The 16570-nt window shown below is 38.3% G+C and overlaps 1 protein-coding gene across 1 annotated transcript; it reads left to right on the top strand.

Moving 5' to 3' along the window:
• The first annotated feature begins 1278 nt into the window (after nucleotides 1–1278).
• Nucleotides 1279–2852, top strand: LOC131225855 (protein MIZU-KUSSEI 1). The gene has a single exon (XM_058221453.1). It carries the CDS (start codon nucleotides 1920–1922, stop codon nucleotides 2721–2723), a length of 804 nt encoding a protein of 267 aa, XP_058077436.1. The 5' UTR covers nucleotides 1279–1919; the 3' UTR covers nucleotides 2724–2852.
• Nucleotides 2853–16570: the final 13718 nt, after the last annotated feature.

Genomic DNA, 16570 nt, shown 5'->3' with positions numbered 1-16570 from the left:
TCATGTTAGGTATGAGACCATAAACAAGGCAGATCCAAATCTCAAGTGGACCACACTACAGGAAACAGTAGTGATTGAACACTTATCATTGAAAACTAACGGGGCACAAAAGTTTTAGATCAAGCTGACATTTGTCTTTTCCCTTCATTTAGATCTGTGTGACGTAATCAATACGTTGGATGTCAAATAAATATTACAATGTATCTTAGGATGCTTTTAATGATGGGTATTCAATCAAAACTGTTTTCCTGTGATGCGGTTCACCTGAAATTTGAATCTGCTTATTTTTGGGATTATGCCCTAAAATAAAGATCTAAAATGGATAGACGGAGTGGATAATACACATACATCTTCGTGGGTCCACAGAGCACCGTCCAATACCCAGCGAATATCATTACTCAATCCGCGTCAAAACCCAGAGAGTCCCGTGGCAAATAGGCGTGTCCGTTATTTCGACTTTCGACATAATGGATGGTTTAGTCGAATTCCGATTGCTTAGCGCAGGATCATCCAAGTCGCTACAGTGTTGACCCGGCAAAGCTTTATGAGTTTCACCATGATGTATGTGTTATATCCACACCGTCCATCCGTTTTCCCAGATCATTGTATTATATAAGCCAAAAAATAAGGTAGATTTAAAGCTCACGTGGAGCACACAGTAGAAAATAGTGGCAATTGAATTCCTACCATTAAAAACCTTTCAGGAGCCACGGAAGTATTGGATCAAGCTTACATTTGTGTTTTTACGTCAGACCTGATGAACAGGTTGGATGCCAAATAAGCATCATGATGGGCCCTAAGAAGGTTTCAATAGGCGGGCGTTGCTTTCTGTGATACGTCTGATGTTAAGAGCAGGTTGGATGGCAAATAAACATAATGTCGGGCCTTAGGAAGGTTTCTGGATAGTGAACTCTCGCACTTAATTTGCTATTGCCATCAACGTCCACATGTGCCAACGTGGAACATCCAATTCTCTCCTGATACATGTTCATCTGGAGGACCACACACTGATAACGAATGTAAACCATATTCATGTTAATTAACTAGATCAGTGGCCTGGATTGTACGCAAATAGTGCATTTGGTGGCCCCTATATTACAAATAATCTGGCAAGTAGACTTAGCAAAAGCTCTTGCTGTCCATAAATGTTCACAACTTTACATACAAAGTCATGTGAGCTTTCACACACTATCCTAACCATCCATTTATCACTTCTGGAGAACATCTTGGCTGTCTAAAGGTAGGCCCACATGATAAAGATGAATAGGGAGAAAATTAAATCAACCAAATCATTATGTGGTCCATCCACAACCATAGATCGAGTCAGACCAACGGCTGTCCATTGATTTCGACCGTGTAGCAGGCCGGATGAGTAGAAGCATGTTGATTTTCACCCAAGGTGATCTTCATGTAGTGGCCACATTTTTCACGGCACAGATGCTCTCTAAAAATGAAACCATTTGAGATATATATAAAATAGGAAAAAAAAAAAAAAAACAAAAACATTTTATAGTAATAATTTTCTTTCCAATTTAGTCAGATGAAGCAATATAATTCGGTAGTCTTACAGACTACCGAAACCCACCTCATTATTTATAAATGTTCATTAACGTTGAGGGGCACATCATCATAACCTTCATCACCCTTTATTTCCCAATTTCCCGCACTATCATTGCCTTTTGTTACTCTCCTTTCTCCACTCTCATCTTCTCCACCTCTCTCTCTCTCTCTCTCTCTCTCTCTCTCTCTCTCTCTCCAACACCACCACCTTCTCCATCTCCTCTTGAATTCCATCTCTCCCACCTCCATATCCTCTTTAATTCTTTTACATCTTACTCATTCCTCCTCCTCCTCCTCTTCTTCTTCTTCCTCTCTCTCTCTCTCTCTCTCTCTCTCTCTCTCTCTCTCTCTCTCTCTCAATGTCGCTCAACGAAGTCAAACTCCAACGTACCAAAAGCATGAGCGGGAGTAGAAAGATCATCCCCTCAACCTCCATGAGAGCAACCAACCCAGAAACCCTATCATCATCATCATCATTCTCCACCGTCGATTCCATCACCCCCGAAGACCGACCACTCGTCCGCAGTAAGTTCTCCGTAATCTCACTCTCAAAGAAGCCCACGAAATCGGTAAGCTTGACAGCAATCCTCCGCTCCATCTTAGGGCTACTCCCACTGCCACTAATCTCCATCCCAACATGCCGATGGCTATCCATCCCCTCCTCATCTCCCCATCTGGGCCGTCGAGTCACCGGTACCCTCTTCGGCCAGAAGAAAGGCCACGTCAGCTTCGCCGTGCAAGAGGAGCCACGGTCGGAGCCCGTACTACTACTCGAGCTCGCCACCCCGACGTGCTCCTTAGTAAAGGAGATGTCGTCAGGGCTCGTCCGCATCGCGCTCGAGTGCGAACGCGGTGCATCCGGCCGCGGCGTCAAGCTCTTCCACGAGCCTATCTGGACCATGTACTGCAACGGTCGGAAAACCGGCTATGCGGTCTCCCGCACGTGCAGTGAATCCGATTGGCACGTGCTGAGGACCGTGCAGACCGTGTCTATCGGCGCCGGCGTTCTTCCTCCAGAGAAGGCCGGCGCCGAAGGCGAGCTCATGTACATGCGTGCCAAGTTCGAGCGTGTGGTCGGTAGTAGAGATTCCGAGGCTTTTTACATGATGAACCCAGATGGCAACGGTGGGCCAGAGCTCAGCATCTTCCTGCTCAGGATCTGAGGCTGGGATGCATTCCGTACGTGGGTCCCTCTCTTTTCAATGGACTGATTGCATTGTTGAAGTGAGTGCTTGTAAATTGGATTGTTGTTGTAACCTTTATAGAAAAACAAATATCATTTTGCGTGGGAATCCTCTCTTCATATTACTATTACACCTTTGAAAAAAAAAAAAAAAACCCTACTGCGTTTGGATGTCCAATTGAATTAAATTGCAATAGATTAATTCAATTCAGTGTGAAGGACTAGGCCCCAAGTTGCAATTTGGAATATGGGGTTTGGTAATCGTTGTGAATTAAAAACTAAAATGTTGTAGACCAACTTTTGGCCATTTTCTCTTATGATGAACTTTTTGCAATTCACTTAAATTGCGCATCCAAACGCTCCCCTCAAGCCAATTTCAATTTTCATGTTCTACTCCCTGCGATAGTTCACAACCACCTCAGCACTCATTTACGGCTATCCAGACCCTCAAATTTGTGGGGCAGACTGTGGATGGAGCACGTGTTTAAAATTACATTCATCAAGCAATCCTAACCATTCAATCGATGGCTATAGGATGGATGGTTAAGGTGAAATAGTGAGTGGTCCAAACTGCAGTCTGCAGAAGAAAAATCAGATGGTTAATCTAGTATTTCCATCCACGATTGGATTTGTTTCTGCAAAAGTCACCGCTAAAATTTTCATAACGGTGTTGAACTATCACAGTAGTCAGACACGCACGAACCTAGGGTTTGAAGGTTGACCAGCCTCACACGCAGCTCCCGACACGCTACCTTTAGGAGCAGCACGTGTGCTGGCATGGCAAGCGTGTAAGGCATATCCGAAGTGCATGCATAGTGGTCCCCCCCGTGAAGATGGAACGTGTGGGCGGGGATTGGGTGAGGTTAGGGTAACAGCTTGCCCGATGAGTCCCCTGACAGTGTGGTCCACCTTAGTGTATGTATTGCATATCCATCCCGTCCATCTGTTATTTCAGCTGATTTTAGTGCATGATTCGAAAAAATGAAGCAGATCCAAATATCAGGGGGACCACACCGAAGGAAACAGTGGTCATTGAACGCCTAATGTTAAAAAGTTTCCAAGGGCCCACCGTAATGTTTATTTGCCAACTAACCTGTTGATTAGGTCACAGAGACCTGGATGAAGGGAAAACACTGTATAAACTTGATCCAAAACTTCTGTGGCCCGTAAAAAGCTTTTAATATTCGATCACGACTGTTACCTGTGAGTGGTCCACCTGATATTTTGATCTACTTCATTTTAAAGCTCAATTCCTTAGAATGATCTGGAATAACGGATGGACAGCGTGGATAAACAACGCATATGTCATATGGGCCCCACCGTCAAGGGTCTCATACTGAGAGCCGTTACCTAGAGAAGCGGATTGTCGGTGACACTGGGCGCAGAGATACACCCCTGCCCGAGGCTATGTGGGGTCCACAGAGATGTCTGTGACGAATCCACTCCGTCCATCTATTTTCCAAGGCTAGAACAGCACATAATTCTAAAAATCCGTCAGATCAAAAATTCAGATGGGCCACAACAACGAAAGAGTGGGAACAGAAATGTCCACCGTTGAAGCCTTCCTGGAGTTGACCATGATATATATATGCCATCCAAACCGTTCATAGAGTTACTACCACTCAGATTAACTGGAGGAACAAATATCATCCTAATACAAAACTTGTCACCTAGGTGTTTAATCCCTACTGTTTCGTGCGGTAGGGCCCACATGAGAGTCTTGGATATTCCTATTTTTAGAATCCTATCCGATTGTGGTCTTTCAAAACAGATGGACGGAGCACGGACATCTCTGTGGGCCCCACACAACCCCGGGCACTGGAGTATCTCCGTATCCGGAGTCACAGGCAATCCGCTCTCGTTCCCCTGACGTGACCTAATCCTAGCCGCCGGCGTCACAGGCAATCCGCTCCCCTTACGCCGACCTCACTTAATCCGTTTCCGGAACGTGTGTGGAGCATCTGACACACGGTGTACGTGTTAAGTGGACCACACATGTATGTTGATGCAGACGCTATGAAAGTTTGTTTTAAACCGTCACATATGACCATCCTTGCTTTTGGTCATGACCACCTTCGCGACAGCCCAGATGTTCACACGATTTCGAAGATGGTACGTGTGATGCATGTGGTTGGTGCAAAAGCAATAATGACATCTGACATCATGATGCATGAAACTAGGTTAATGCGTTTTCTTTTGAAGAAAGAGAAACTCTTTGATACTTGGCAGACAATAATCCTCAGTACTAATGCACACTCAAATTGTACAAGCGCCACAGCTGCATAACAAATTTAAACCGTCCAAAATATTGGGCCCAATTCATATGATGCATAAAAAAAATATTTAACTAAATATATGGAATATTTGATTGATTTGGTAACATTTATTGGACGGTTAAAAATTGTCAATGCTCCTAATTCAATGAAAAATGGCCATTGACCGGATAACGGGATCTTCTAATAAACCTTATTTTGGGAATGCGTCCCAATTACAATGGGCCCCACTATGCCACGTATAAAATTTCCATGGGCAGTCGCATGGCCGATATGGCATACCTGCGTGTAATCCAGGCCATTGATCAATCCTGGCCTATATATCAATCCACTCCACCTATATGGTTGGCACGCATGTGAGAAAGACAAATGGCTAGTAGAAACATGACCACAAATATACACGTGTCTCTCATCAGATCAAATGGACTGGGTTGATTACTTGGCCGGACCATCTTTGGTGTGAGCCTACCTGATGTATGGCCTAGCTTTGCACACGCGTCTCAAATCTAAGGCAGTGACTATGGTACGTGCGCTTACCGATTCCACACGTATAACGCATCTTTACACCCTAGACACGTGCCAACATGTTATACATGTGACATCCCAGATGCATGGTGGTAGATGACTCGGCAATGATCAGGCTGGTCAAATCGTTGGGCCCACACGTGTAAGTTGAGTGTTTGGGCCGTTGGCTCTTTCTAAACCGTCCATTTTCTGCATATACGCATGGCTAGCTTGATGAGTGGACCGTCCTGATTTGTTTTCCAGGAACTCTATAGATCCGATGTGTTTGGTAGGCACGCGTGATTAGCAAAACTCATGATTGTATTATGCAAATATCAAAGATGAAGATTTTCACTCGAGACCTGCCAAATCTTCACGCGCATGCTAGGAAAAAGTGCCCATGCGTTTGGGTGGGTCACACAAGCGGTCAACGTGAGTTGAGAAAAGGTGTCATACTCGAGTATGTGGGTCCCACTGCCTTTGTGGGCCAATCAAAGCACCTTTGGGAATCTTTCCCTTAACACGCGTTTGAGATTAGTATTTTCCAATTCGGTCTTGTTTATCTGAGTCCTGATGGTTAGCTAACGAACAGGATTTCGTGCATGTGCGGCCCATGGTTATTAAATAACGATCCTCGCTACAGATCAAAGATATTGTTAGAAATCTCTTGATCGGAAGGTCTTAACCTTTGATTTTTGACCTTTTCTTCATTGAATAGAGATCATTTCTGAAGATGGTTTCTCTCAACCGTGTATTCGTCGGCTCCAACTTTTAAGGGTCAAGATCTTCCATGTAAGAGAACTTCCGTTCCCATCGACGGCGAGTCGCATCATATCAACGTCTTGTGACACTGAACTGTGGCCCACATCCAATAGATGGAAAACGCGTAGGTGCCACTGGAATGATTTTCGACTCCACGTGGATGAAATCCACTCCGTCCATCAGGCGCATCATCCCATGTTATCATTGATCCCAAAAATTATGCTGATTCAACACACTCATGTGGAGTACCCCTGTAAAATTATTGGTAAAAACCTCGAAATTTGCATATTATGGCCCACCTGTGTTTTAGAATACGTTGGTTTTGGATATTTCTGTCATCCTGATGAGACGCATCAAATGAATGGATTGGGTGGCATATAAACAACACGGTAGGCCATACACAACACTAACGGTGGGCATCCTATCCCAACATTTCCTTATGGTGTGGCCTTCTAGAGTTCTGGATGATTATGATTTTTGGGCTTTAAAGTGAACATGAGCAGTCGTACCTGATGGACGGGTTAGATCTCACGAAAATTTTACCCACGTGGCAATCCATGCGTGAGGTATGCTAGCTCGGTTTGCACCAAATCTCCCAAATCGATGAAGGCACGTTTGAAGGTTAGCCTAATCCTATAATTCCTCGTGTTTATACGAGGTAGTTTTTGGACATGGCAATCAGCATTCCACGTGCATGTGTGGAAGACCCGTGACAATGGCCCATCCAAGAGGACAGGGTATTCTGCATATCAGATTGGTCCAAACTTGCATGTGAAAAGTAGACGGTTAGAAAAGAAAATGACCAACCCTCCAAATTCAACAGCTGTATCTGGCCTACCAATTGCGTGGACAGGATTTGTTTTTAAGTTATTAGTGCTGAGTGTAACTGTAACTCTGCTTTAAAATTGAAATCTACAAAAGAAACTTATTTTCCGAAATCTTAATTGTATATAACCATTCAAATCACATTCTCTTTCTCCACATGCATTGTATATACCGTATCTATTAATATCTTTAAAACTAAGAAGAAATCCCTTCTATTCATAAAAATCTTTCTCTCTCTATTATATATAACATTATTGGACGTCAGCAAAGCTTCCCTGCAATTAATCGTTCCTTGCCTTATGAAAGAACATCATAAGGAATTCGAAATCTATTTAAAGGGCATTTCAAGAATTTGTGAAGGTTGGTACTTGGTTTGTTTTGTGTCACGTATGGTGTGTGTAAGCATATTGAATTGATATAGTGACTTTATTCAAACCGATTAATTTTAACCCCAAGCCATAAAATAGGTAAATACATCAAATTTTGACAGTATATAACCGAATCTGAGGAGATCAGTCGCACACTCAGCCACTTGCAAAATATCTATAATGATTAAGTGATCATTAAAAGGTGTAGTTCTTCCTCCAAAGATGAGTTGCGCCTTTCCTTTAAAAAAAAAAAAAAAAACAATGATTTTTCAGTATACCGATGTAATCAAACAAAATTATCAACCCAGATTCGATCACTAAGGACAACTGCAAAATGTGTCGTTTGAAAGAACTGCTTGTATTGAATAAGGATCAAGTTCAGTGCATGAACATAAACTTGATTATAACTAAGAAGTTACTGCTATTGAATTATCATCACTCTTAAGATAGATTGAGCTAAGATAAATTGATAGATTTGATTTGTTTGTTGAATTTGGTTGTGTGTCTTTCTCCTCCTAATCTTATTGTTATTTATAAATTTCTTCTATAACTATTCTTCAAACGTTTTTCTTCTCAATTGGATATTATGATAATAAAAAAGTTGTCATCCAAAATTTTCTCTTGTTACGTTTATCTTTTTTACTATTCTCTCTTCTCTCGGCCAAACATTGTTCCTCTCGGTCAAGGTTTGCAGTTGACCACGTTTTACTCCTAGATGTTTCGGCTGCACTACTTTAATGCTTAAATAATGTATATTTATCCTCTTAATTGTATTCACTTTCTTAACATTTAAGTGTTAATTTGATTTAGTTATATATGTTTCTTACATGTGAGGAGATTTTGAACCTAAAGAAGAATACACACTTAAAATGAGAAATTAAAGCTCAAAAGAATGATCAATGAAAAATTAAAGATTTGGAGGACATTATTGAAGAATTCTAATGCCAAAAATATAAGAAAACCAAGTACAAAGTATGAATAAAAAATTGAAAAATTAAAAAGTACAATAACAAAAATAACAGACTGTTTGGTCACACTGAGGTTGGTTTGGTCCGACCGAATGTGTACCAAATAGCCCATCAAGAAAAAAGTAATTTTCAGAGATAATTTGGCTTGACACTTAGGTACGATCGAAGCTATGTTCGGTACCACCGAAAGGAGGTTTAATGAGACTTAAGAGATATAGAGACTTTATACTTATTTTTAAGAAATTCAACTGCAGTCAAAGGCATCTTCAGTTGGACTTGGTACGACTTCAGTGCAACTGAAGGTGACTGTCAGTTCGATTGAAGCATAACAAAAGTGTATAAAATTGAAGTCGGTTGTAAGTCAGTGCAGATTTTCTCTATTTAAAGAAGTGTTATAAGATTTGCAAAGTACAAATTAGGACTTGAGAGAAAGACCCAAGGGTGGTGGAGCTTCTACGGAGCCGTCATTTTTCTTCGATCCCTCAAATCTACTTTTTAATTTAGTTTTTTTTTTCTTTTAAAGTTATTAGCCATTTTAGGCTAATCTCTTAACCAAGGCTAAGGGATAAAACTAGTAGTTAAATATAATATTTATTTTATTTGATTCAATAACAATGGTTTGAATGCTAATAATAGATTGAAATATATTTGGATTTACTTGAAAGTCCTTGAGTTGTTTATTTCTGAATTTGTTATGCACTACGGGTACAATGAATACTATGATTTAACAATTGTTTAGCCTGAATTATAGAAGGATTCAATCTGTATAAAAGATTGACCTATTTTCGCCTAAAGATACTTTAGACGCTTTTGATTCTCTACGATTGAGATTTGATTGTTTCATGAGAGAATTGTTCAATCGAAATCATAATCTTATTGTGTTAATGATTGGTTTAACAGAATTATTTTCTTGTTGGATAGGATAAGACTACAACTCTAATTAAGTTATATATTGAATTCGTAGATTAGATATTGTGATTACTATGAGTGGATTCCTGAATCTTTAGTCTTTTATTGATTATTAAAAAAATCCTTTTTACCTTGCTGGATTGAAAACCTAGACAAACCTTTACTCTTAGACTGGTTCTAGATTGTGTTCCCCATTCCCTGATGATTCGACCTTGGTCTCACCAAGTTATTACTACATCATAGCCCTACACTTGGGGTTGCTAACCCCTGGGTTCGATCACCTAAATGCTTTATTTTTATTATTTTTACTTTAATCTATTCGTTAAATTAAAAACCCAGATAAACTATTTAGCTTTACTTGTGTTTTTATACTCCCTATGGTTCAACCTCAGTCTCATTGAGAATATATTACTTTGCAGCCCTTCACTTAGGATTGCCTAACACTATATGGACACTATGGGCCGTCTTTAAGCACCTAATTAATAGGTGTGATCATTAGTGTCAAACTAATTTCTGGGGTTATCTTATTCATGTGGCTCATCATCTACATCATATGTTCCATTGTGTTTTCTGATCACTGTAGGATCCCATGTGCTTCGAACATTATTTATGGTCATTAATCTTTATTGTTTATGAGTCGTGCAAGCCTAGATCTCCCTTAAACTGGTGAGACCAGTTTGTTGTTAAGCTTAGGGTCTAAAATATTAATTGTTGACTCTTGCTTTATTATTGGCCCTATGTAACATCCCTATATTTTTATGGGATAGATTAGTCTTTTTTCCTTTATTGGGTCTTAACATTTTGTTTTCCATACTTTAGTTATTAATCATGTGGAGATTTGATGTGCACACTTACACTTGCATGTATTTTTACATTAAAGTAGTTTTATCCTTTTATACATGAGTTTACACTTGTTTAATTGTTAAATTGACCATAGAAATATATAGTTGACCTTAGATCTAGCTACGTATCTGCTTATGTTCTCATCAGACCGCTACATCATAGTGATCTCACCTTAAAACCATGAGATCGACACCTCCTTGTCCATCTAAAGATGAGAACCGATCTCATTATTCCTAGTCATTGCCTAAGCCTTTCCTACCATTGAAATCACAATCTAATCAGCATATCTTGAGATATTTTCATTTTACGACTCTTAGTGTATTTTAAGGCTCATTCACTTCGAACTTCATAAGTCCATGAATACTTGACCATTTGAGATTTCGTTCAACCATATCTTCCATCTATCTTTGACTCAACATCCCATTTATTTTCTTGATCATCAAGTAACTCAATCATAGTAAACGAATTGTGAAGTCACTAGACCCATTCATTTGCTCATCCAATTGAAATTATGCTCCATTCATCTTATTCATCATGTATTTATATGCTTATCCTACTATGAAAATTTCATTATAATAACCTCGTATAGGTTTACCATGTTCCTTAGTGAGTCATGGTGTATTAGTCCATAGACCTTGTTGCCCTATATCTTTCTACATATAAATTTGATTAAGAAACCATCCATACATTTATCTAATGATCACATTAGGATCTGAAACATCAGTTTACTTTTTTACAGTCTTTGGTCTTACCTACCCTAAGTGCAAGGTTGCAAAGTAGTATATACTAAGTGACATTAAGTTTGATACATAGAGATGAATTTGGATGAAATCACTACTAGAACTAGATTAAATCTAAAATTAGGGTTTCTAGCGAATTAAGAAGATAAAAAAATAATATTAAATGACAACTAGGGATCTGAGGATCCATTTTCAACAAATTCTTATTGTAATTCATCAATTCAACTTGATAACTGAATTAGAATCGAATACAAATTTGTTTTAATTAAAAGATAAAACAATTAAACCATTATAAAACATTCAAACAATGATATAAATGAAAAATGAACTAACAATAAGAATGCATTAAAAGGTTCACCCTGTAGCCTTAGTTAAGAGGTTAGCCAAGCATAACTAACATCTCTAAAAAAAACAGAAAAACAAACTAGATTTAAAAGAGGAAATCAAAGAAGGAAGGCACCGACAGGGGGGGGGGGGGGGGTGGGATGGTTGGACTCGTTTCGACTGTAGTCCTATTTCAACCAATCAGAATTAATTATGTGTGATCTGTACGAATACTCATGGATCGTTCGGAGGATTTCCTATAAATATGTACAGTTATGCCTTGGGAAGTAGAGCCACAACCTATCAATTGCTATTGCGTGTATTAGAGTAATAAAAAAAGAGAGGCGACCAAGTTTAAACGATCATATAATAGATGATAAGCGGTCGAGTTCACACGGTCGCTTGATAGATGACATAAGGATAACTCAAAGAAAGCATAGCGCATGAAGCATCTAGAATTTAAGTGATGGAGAATGGTTACCATAACTATCGGAACGTGGCAAGAATGTAGAATGGATGGATTAGAGCTATAAATAGAAGGAGATTGCAGCAAAATAATTCGTCTCATACTAAACCAAAAAAAAAACTCAATATTATCTTTCAATTATCTTTCAGTTATTCTGTCAATTTACATTCTGTAGTGTAATCTTTTATTTACTCTGTCAAATAAATTACATTCCTTAGTATAACATTTACTTTCCAAAGCTTGCTGTTTACATTTCATAGTGTAATCTATAGAGATAATCAAGTAGTTGATAATCTTAGCCGTAATTGGAGTCTACGCTCACACTCTGGATTCAATTCTACATTATAAAGGCATCATTCAATAGTTTACAGTGGCCGACTGTAAGGATCTTTTTCCCCTTTCATTCAATTTATATAGAAAAATCTTTTTATACAGAAGGCAAAGGAGTAACCTATCTTCAGAGGATGAAACCCACCCTCTACATTTACACATTAAGCAAGTTATTGAATAGCGACCAATATTTCATATCTCAGTCATACTGTATGTCTGCCTATCTTAGTGCTCAGGGTCATTGTTATTCGGTTCGAATTGGAGCCACAAATCCAGTTTTGGCATGCCCGCATATACTGTGTGAGAGAAAACAATGGTCGAACAGTAGGGATCTCGAGATTTTTCTACATATTTTTGGTACCAGAACCTTCTCTCCTAGTCCCCACGTGGAGTTACAAATATTGCTAAGTTTAGTATAGAACTCCATAAATGTCTTATGCTCCTCCATCTTAATATTTTCGAATTAAGTAGTTAGGAGTTGAAGCTTTGCATGTTTTACTATGTTGGTTATTTCATGGGTAGTTTCCAACAAATCTCATGCTTTTTTAGATGTTTCACAAATGCATATACGTTTGAATACTTTTTGTGAAAAGGTACAGTAAATAACATTCATTGCTTTTGTATCACAAGTGACCATTTGTTTTTCATAATCAGTCCAAAAGGCCTTTTGTTTAAGTCTAGATGTGGTGACACCATCATCTGATATGATTTGTTCCATATGAACCACTACTCCATTCTCAACTACGTCCCAAACTTCATGATCCAAGAATTTAAAAAATACGCGCATTCTTACTTTCTAATAGGCATAATTTGATCCATAAAAAAATGGCGGTCGAGGGACTGAAGTTTCCTTATTCTTATACATATTTTCAACTTCAACTAAGGATCTCCATTGAGGTTGTTAAGCCCTCCGAGAGGAACGCACTCTGATACCAATTGAAATTGCGGCTAAACCGCTATAAGCAAAGTTGAAGATATGTTTAATCGTCCTAGAGGGGGGTGAATAGGACTTTTCAAATTTTAATTAATCTAATTGCATGCACTTACTTCTAATTAATCAAGCGAAGAAATTTAAATAAGAAGATGTGCATAAACTAAATTAAAACGCTGATACACATCATTCATGCATATTAACAAACATGTTTTCTTTAAAAAATGAATAGATCATAGAGAACAATCAATCAACACAAAACATGAATCAAAACATTCACCCCGATACATAAAGATGTGTAGTAGTTCGGATATGTGCCTACTCCACTCCTGGTTGACCCACTCTCTCCTAGAGTGTGCTAGATTTCACTATCTAATGGTTTTAAATGATGTTAACAAAAAACCTTCACAACTTACACAAGGTCATAGATTGCCTACATAAGGTCTTATTAAGTTCTACATAGGAACTTGAGTAGTCCTACACAAGGACACAATACATATTCTCCCATCGGAAGCCTACACAAGGACTTGGCGAGTTTCGAAAAATAAATTCTAAATTCAAATCCCACACAAGGAAAGGTTTTCAAACACAAAGTGAAATCTTATACTTACTTATAAGTGAGTGAGCCCCATTAAGCACATTTGAAGAAGATCTTCCAGGTTGTCGAAGAGTCTTCGACTCCCTTATACTACAACTGAGTGATGATGCTCCAATGTTGATACCGAGGTTGATGGGTCAAGGGTTTTAGGAAAATCCTATTTAGGTAATGATGATTCTTTAAGAACTAGAAGGGATCCCTGAGGCTAAGCATTCAATGCTTATTGGTACATAAATTTGCTAATAAAGAAGGTTGTTAGAGCATCAATGAATGTCAGAGTTTATTGTTCAATCCAAGCTTTGAATATGCCAATGATTGCCTTTAACTCAATGATTGAATGATGAACTCCATGAGAAAAAGGGCTTGAGAAGATGGGTATTAACTCTAGCTATTAACTCTCTCAAAGCTCTCTTCAATGCTTACTAAATTGCCAAAGAAACAATCCATATTGATTTATAGAACGAAATCCCAACGGTGAAAAAACCAAAAAGCAGAAAACTGTCAGGTTTGATGCCATTTAAGATTCTTCAGTGTCCTTCAATGCCATCGAACATTCTTCGATCTCATCAAACTCAGGTAACAAGATATTCAAATAGTTGCTAGATAGTCTCTGTCGATGCCATCGAGAATCCTTTGATGCCGTCAGGAATTTTTGAATTTATGACATGAGGTTGTTGGGCCATTGGGATCCATTTATGATGCCATCGAACTAACCTTAGATGCCATCGAGAAGGTCCTTCGATGCCATCGCTAAAATTCTAATTTTCTGAGATAGTTCGTTGCATAGTTTGAGCACTTTTTCGAAGCTATCAAAACTAAGTTCAATTTTATTGAAGCATAAGTTCGATGCCGTCGAACAGGCTTCGATGCCATCAGAAAAATGAAGAATTTCTGTAATTTCTTGCTAGACTATTTAAGCACTTTCTTGATGCCATCGAAAGTAAGTTCGATGTCATGGCATTGAACAGACTTCGATGTCATCGAAAAAATTCAAATTTTCATTGCTAGACTATTTATGCACTATATTGATGCCATCGAAGAGGCCTTTGATGTCATTGAATATGTTTCGATGCCATCGAAAAATTTAGGAAATACTTCAATTCTTGTCGGACAAACTGACCCTATGACTCGATCCCATTGAGGTATCTTCAATGCCATCGAAGGCTGTTTGATAGAACTTCGATGCCATTGATAATGTCTAAATTTTTTATTTTTTATTTTTTTGCTCAGACATTAGCTTACATACCCTTTTATCATCCTTGATTATAGTTCTCTCTAGCTGCTTTTGGTTAAGGATGGGCTATGTTTTAAGGTGTTTAGGTATAGGGTTTGGTGAAATTGTGAGGTTAGCCTACCTTAACTTGTACTTGAAGCTTCTAACCTGTTGAGTCTTTAGTCTTGGGTCTTCTTTGGGACTCACTTAACTCTAAGACTTAGACTGCACGCTAATTGACAAACTAGGACAGTTTCACATCCTTTTGAGCTTTATATCCATGTTTTAAGCATGTAGGAAATATATATAATTGGATCAATTTAGCACTTACATGTCGTGAAAGCTAATTTAATAGAGAGGATAAATATGTAATATTTAGATGTTATCAATTATTACCCTTATCCATTTCAATATTCTTTCCCCTAGTAACCAACGCATCCACTAAGGTACCTCCGCCAGTGTCCTTCTTTCTCCACTGCTTCTTATGAAGGGCTGCGATGACAGTATCTACATCAATGATATCCCTACTATGAATCAACGTGTCTAACAGAGTTTTAAAAGATGGTAAAAGCGAATTCAAAAGAATTAAGGCTTGATCTTCCTTTTCGATCTTAACCTTCACATTCATCATTTTATATATAATTTGCTAAAAGTGTTCATTTCATTAATGTCAGACCACTCTGTCATCTTAAGATTATAAAATTGCTTCTTAAGATACAAACAACTACCTAGGGATTTCTTCATGTACAAACTATTTAGTTTTGTCCATACCCTTATAACGGTCTTTTAATCTATAACATTATATGGGACGTTGTCTACTACACATAATTGTATCAAGGTTGTAGCCCTCTCCTCTAATTCATCCCACTCTTCATCAGTCATAGATGCAGGACGCTTCGCCTTACCAAAGAGAGCGTGTTGTAATCCTTTCTAAACTAAGAGGCCTCTCATCTTAACCTTCCATAAATTAAAGTTATTTCTTCTAGTGAACTTCTTCATTTCATATTTAATATTAAATCCATTAAAAGACATGTTTTTAGATTTAAAAAACTCAAAACCTTAACTGTTTTCTTTGATACCACTTGTTGAGTGGATGCGTGGAAGCAACCTCGAGTTAGAATCAAACAATAAGAGATCAAATAAATAAAACACATAGAGAACATAAAGTTTTACGTGGAAAGAGACAACAAATCCATTATGATAAAAAAATGTTAGAAGAGAGGGAAGAACTTACCGATCCGAGAATAAACTCTAAAAACCATTAAAAAAATCTAGCTTTAATCTTCCTTTCTTCACAAAAGCCAAAAACATGTTTTCCAATACCCTAATCCTTGAACAAATCCTTAAATAAAGTTAAAACTAAATTAGGAAATAATACCCGCAATTTCGTAAAACTGTGCAAGTTGGTCGATGGGAGCTTCGGTCAAATTGAATGCCATCGATGACCCAATGATGGGATTGAATCCATCTTAGAACGAATTGATTTGGACCCAAAAAATGTCCGGCGAGCAAAAGTAAAAAACAGGAGTTTCTTGATGGGACCGAGTGGAGTGTCAATGAGATCAATAGTTGCTCGATGGGATTAAGTGATCATTGATACCATTGACAAACCTAGTTACAAACAAATTGAAGACATCTGACAACACATCTTTTTAAAATATTAGTTTGATTGGATGATCTAACATTTTATTCATTCCTTATGGAAATGGATGATTTATACTGATTATAATTGAAATAGTCTGATAATTAATTTATATCATCCATCACATGACC

The sequence above is a fragment of the Magnolia sinica genome, chromosome 14, assembly GCF_029962835.1.
Source record: "Magnolia sinica isolate HGM2019 chromosome 14, MsV1, whole genome shotgun sequence".
Taxonomy (NCBI): domain Eukaryota; kingdom Viridiplantae; phylum Streptophyta; class Magnoliopsida; order Magnoliales; family Magnoliaceae; genus Magnolia; species Magnolia sinica.
This window is presented reverse-complemented; position numbering and strand designations above follow the sequence as displayed.

What these genes read in the sequence shown, in the direction of transcription:
- LOC131225855 (XM_058221453.1), top strand. Translation starts at nt 1,920, where the DNA reads ATGTCGCTCAACGAAGTCAAACTCCAACGTACCAAAAGCATGAGCGGG.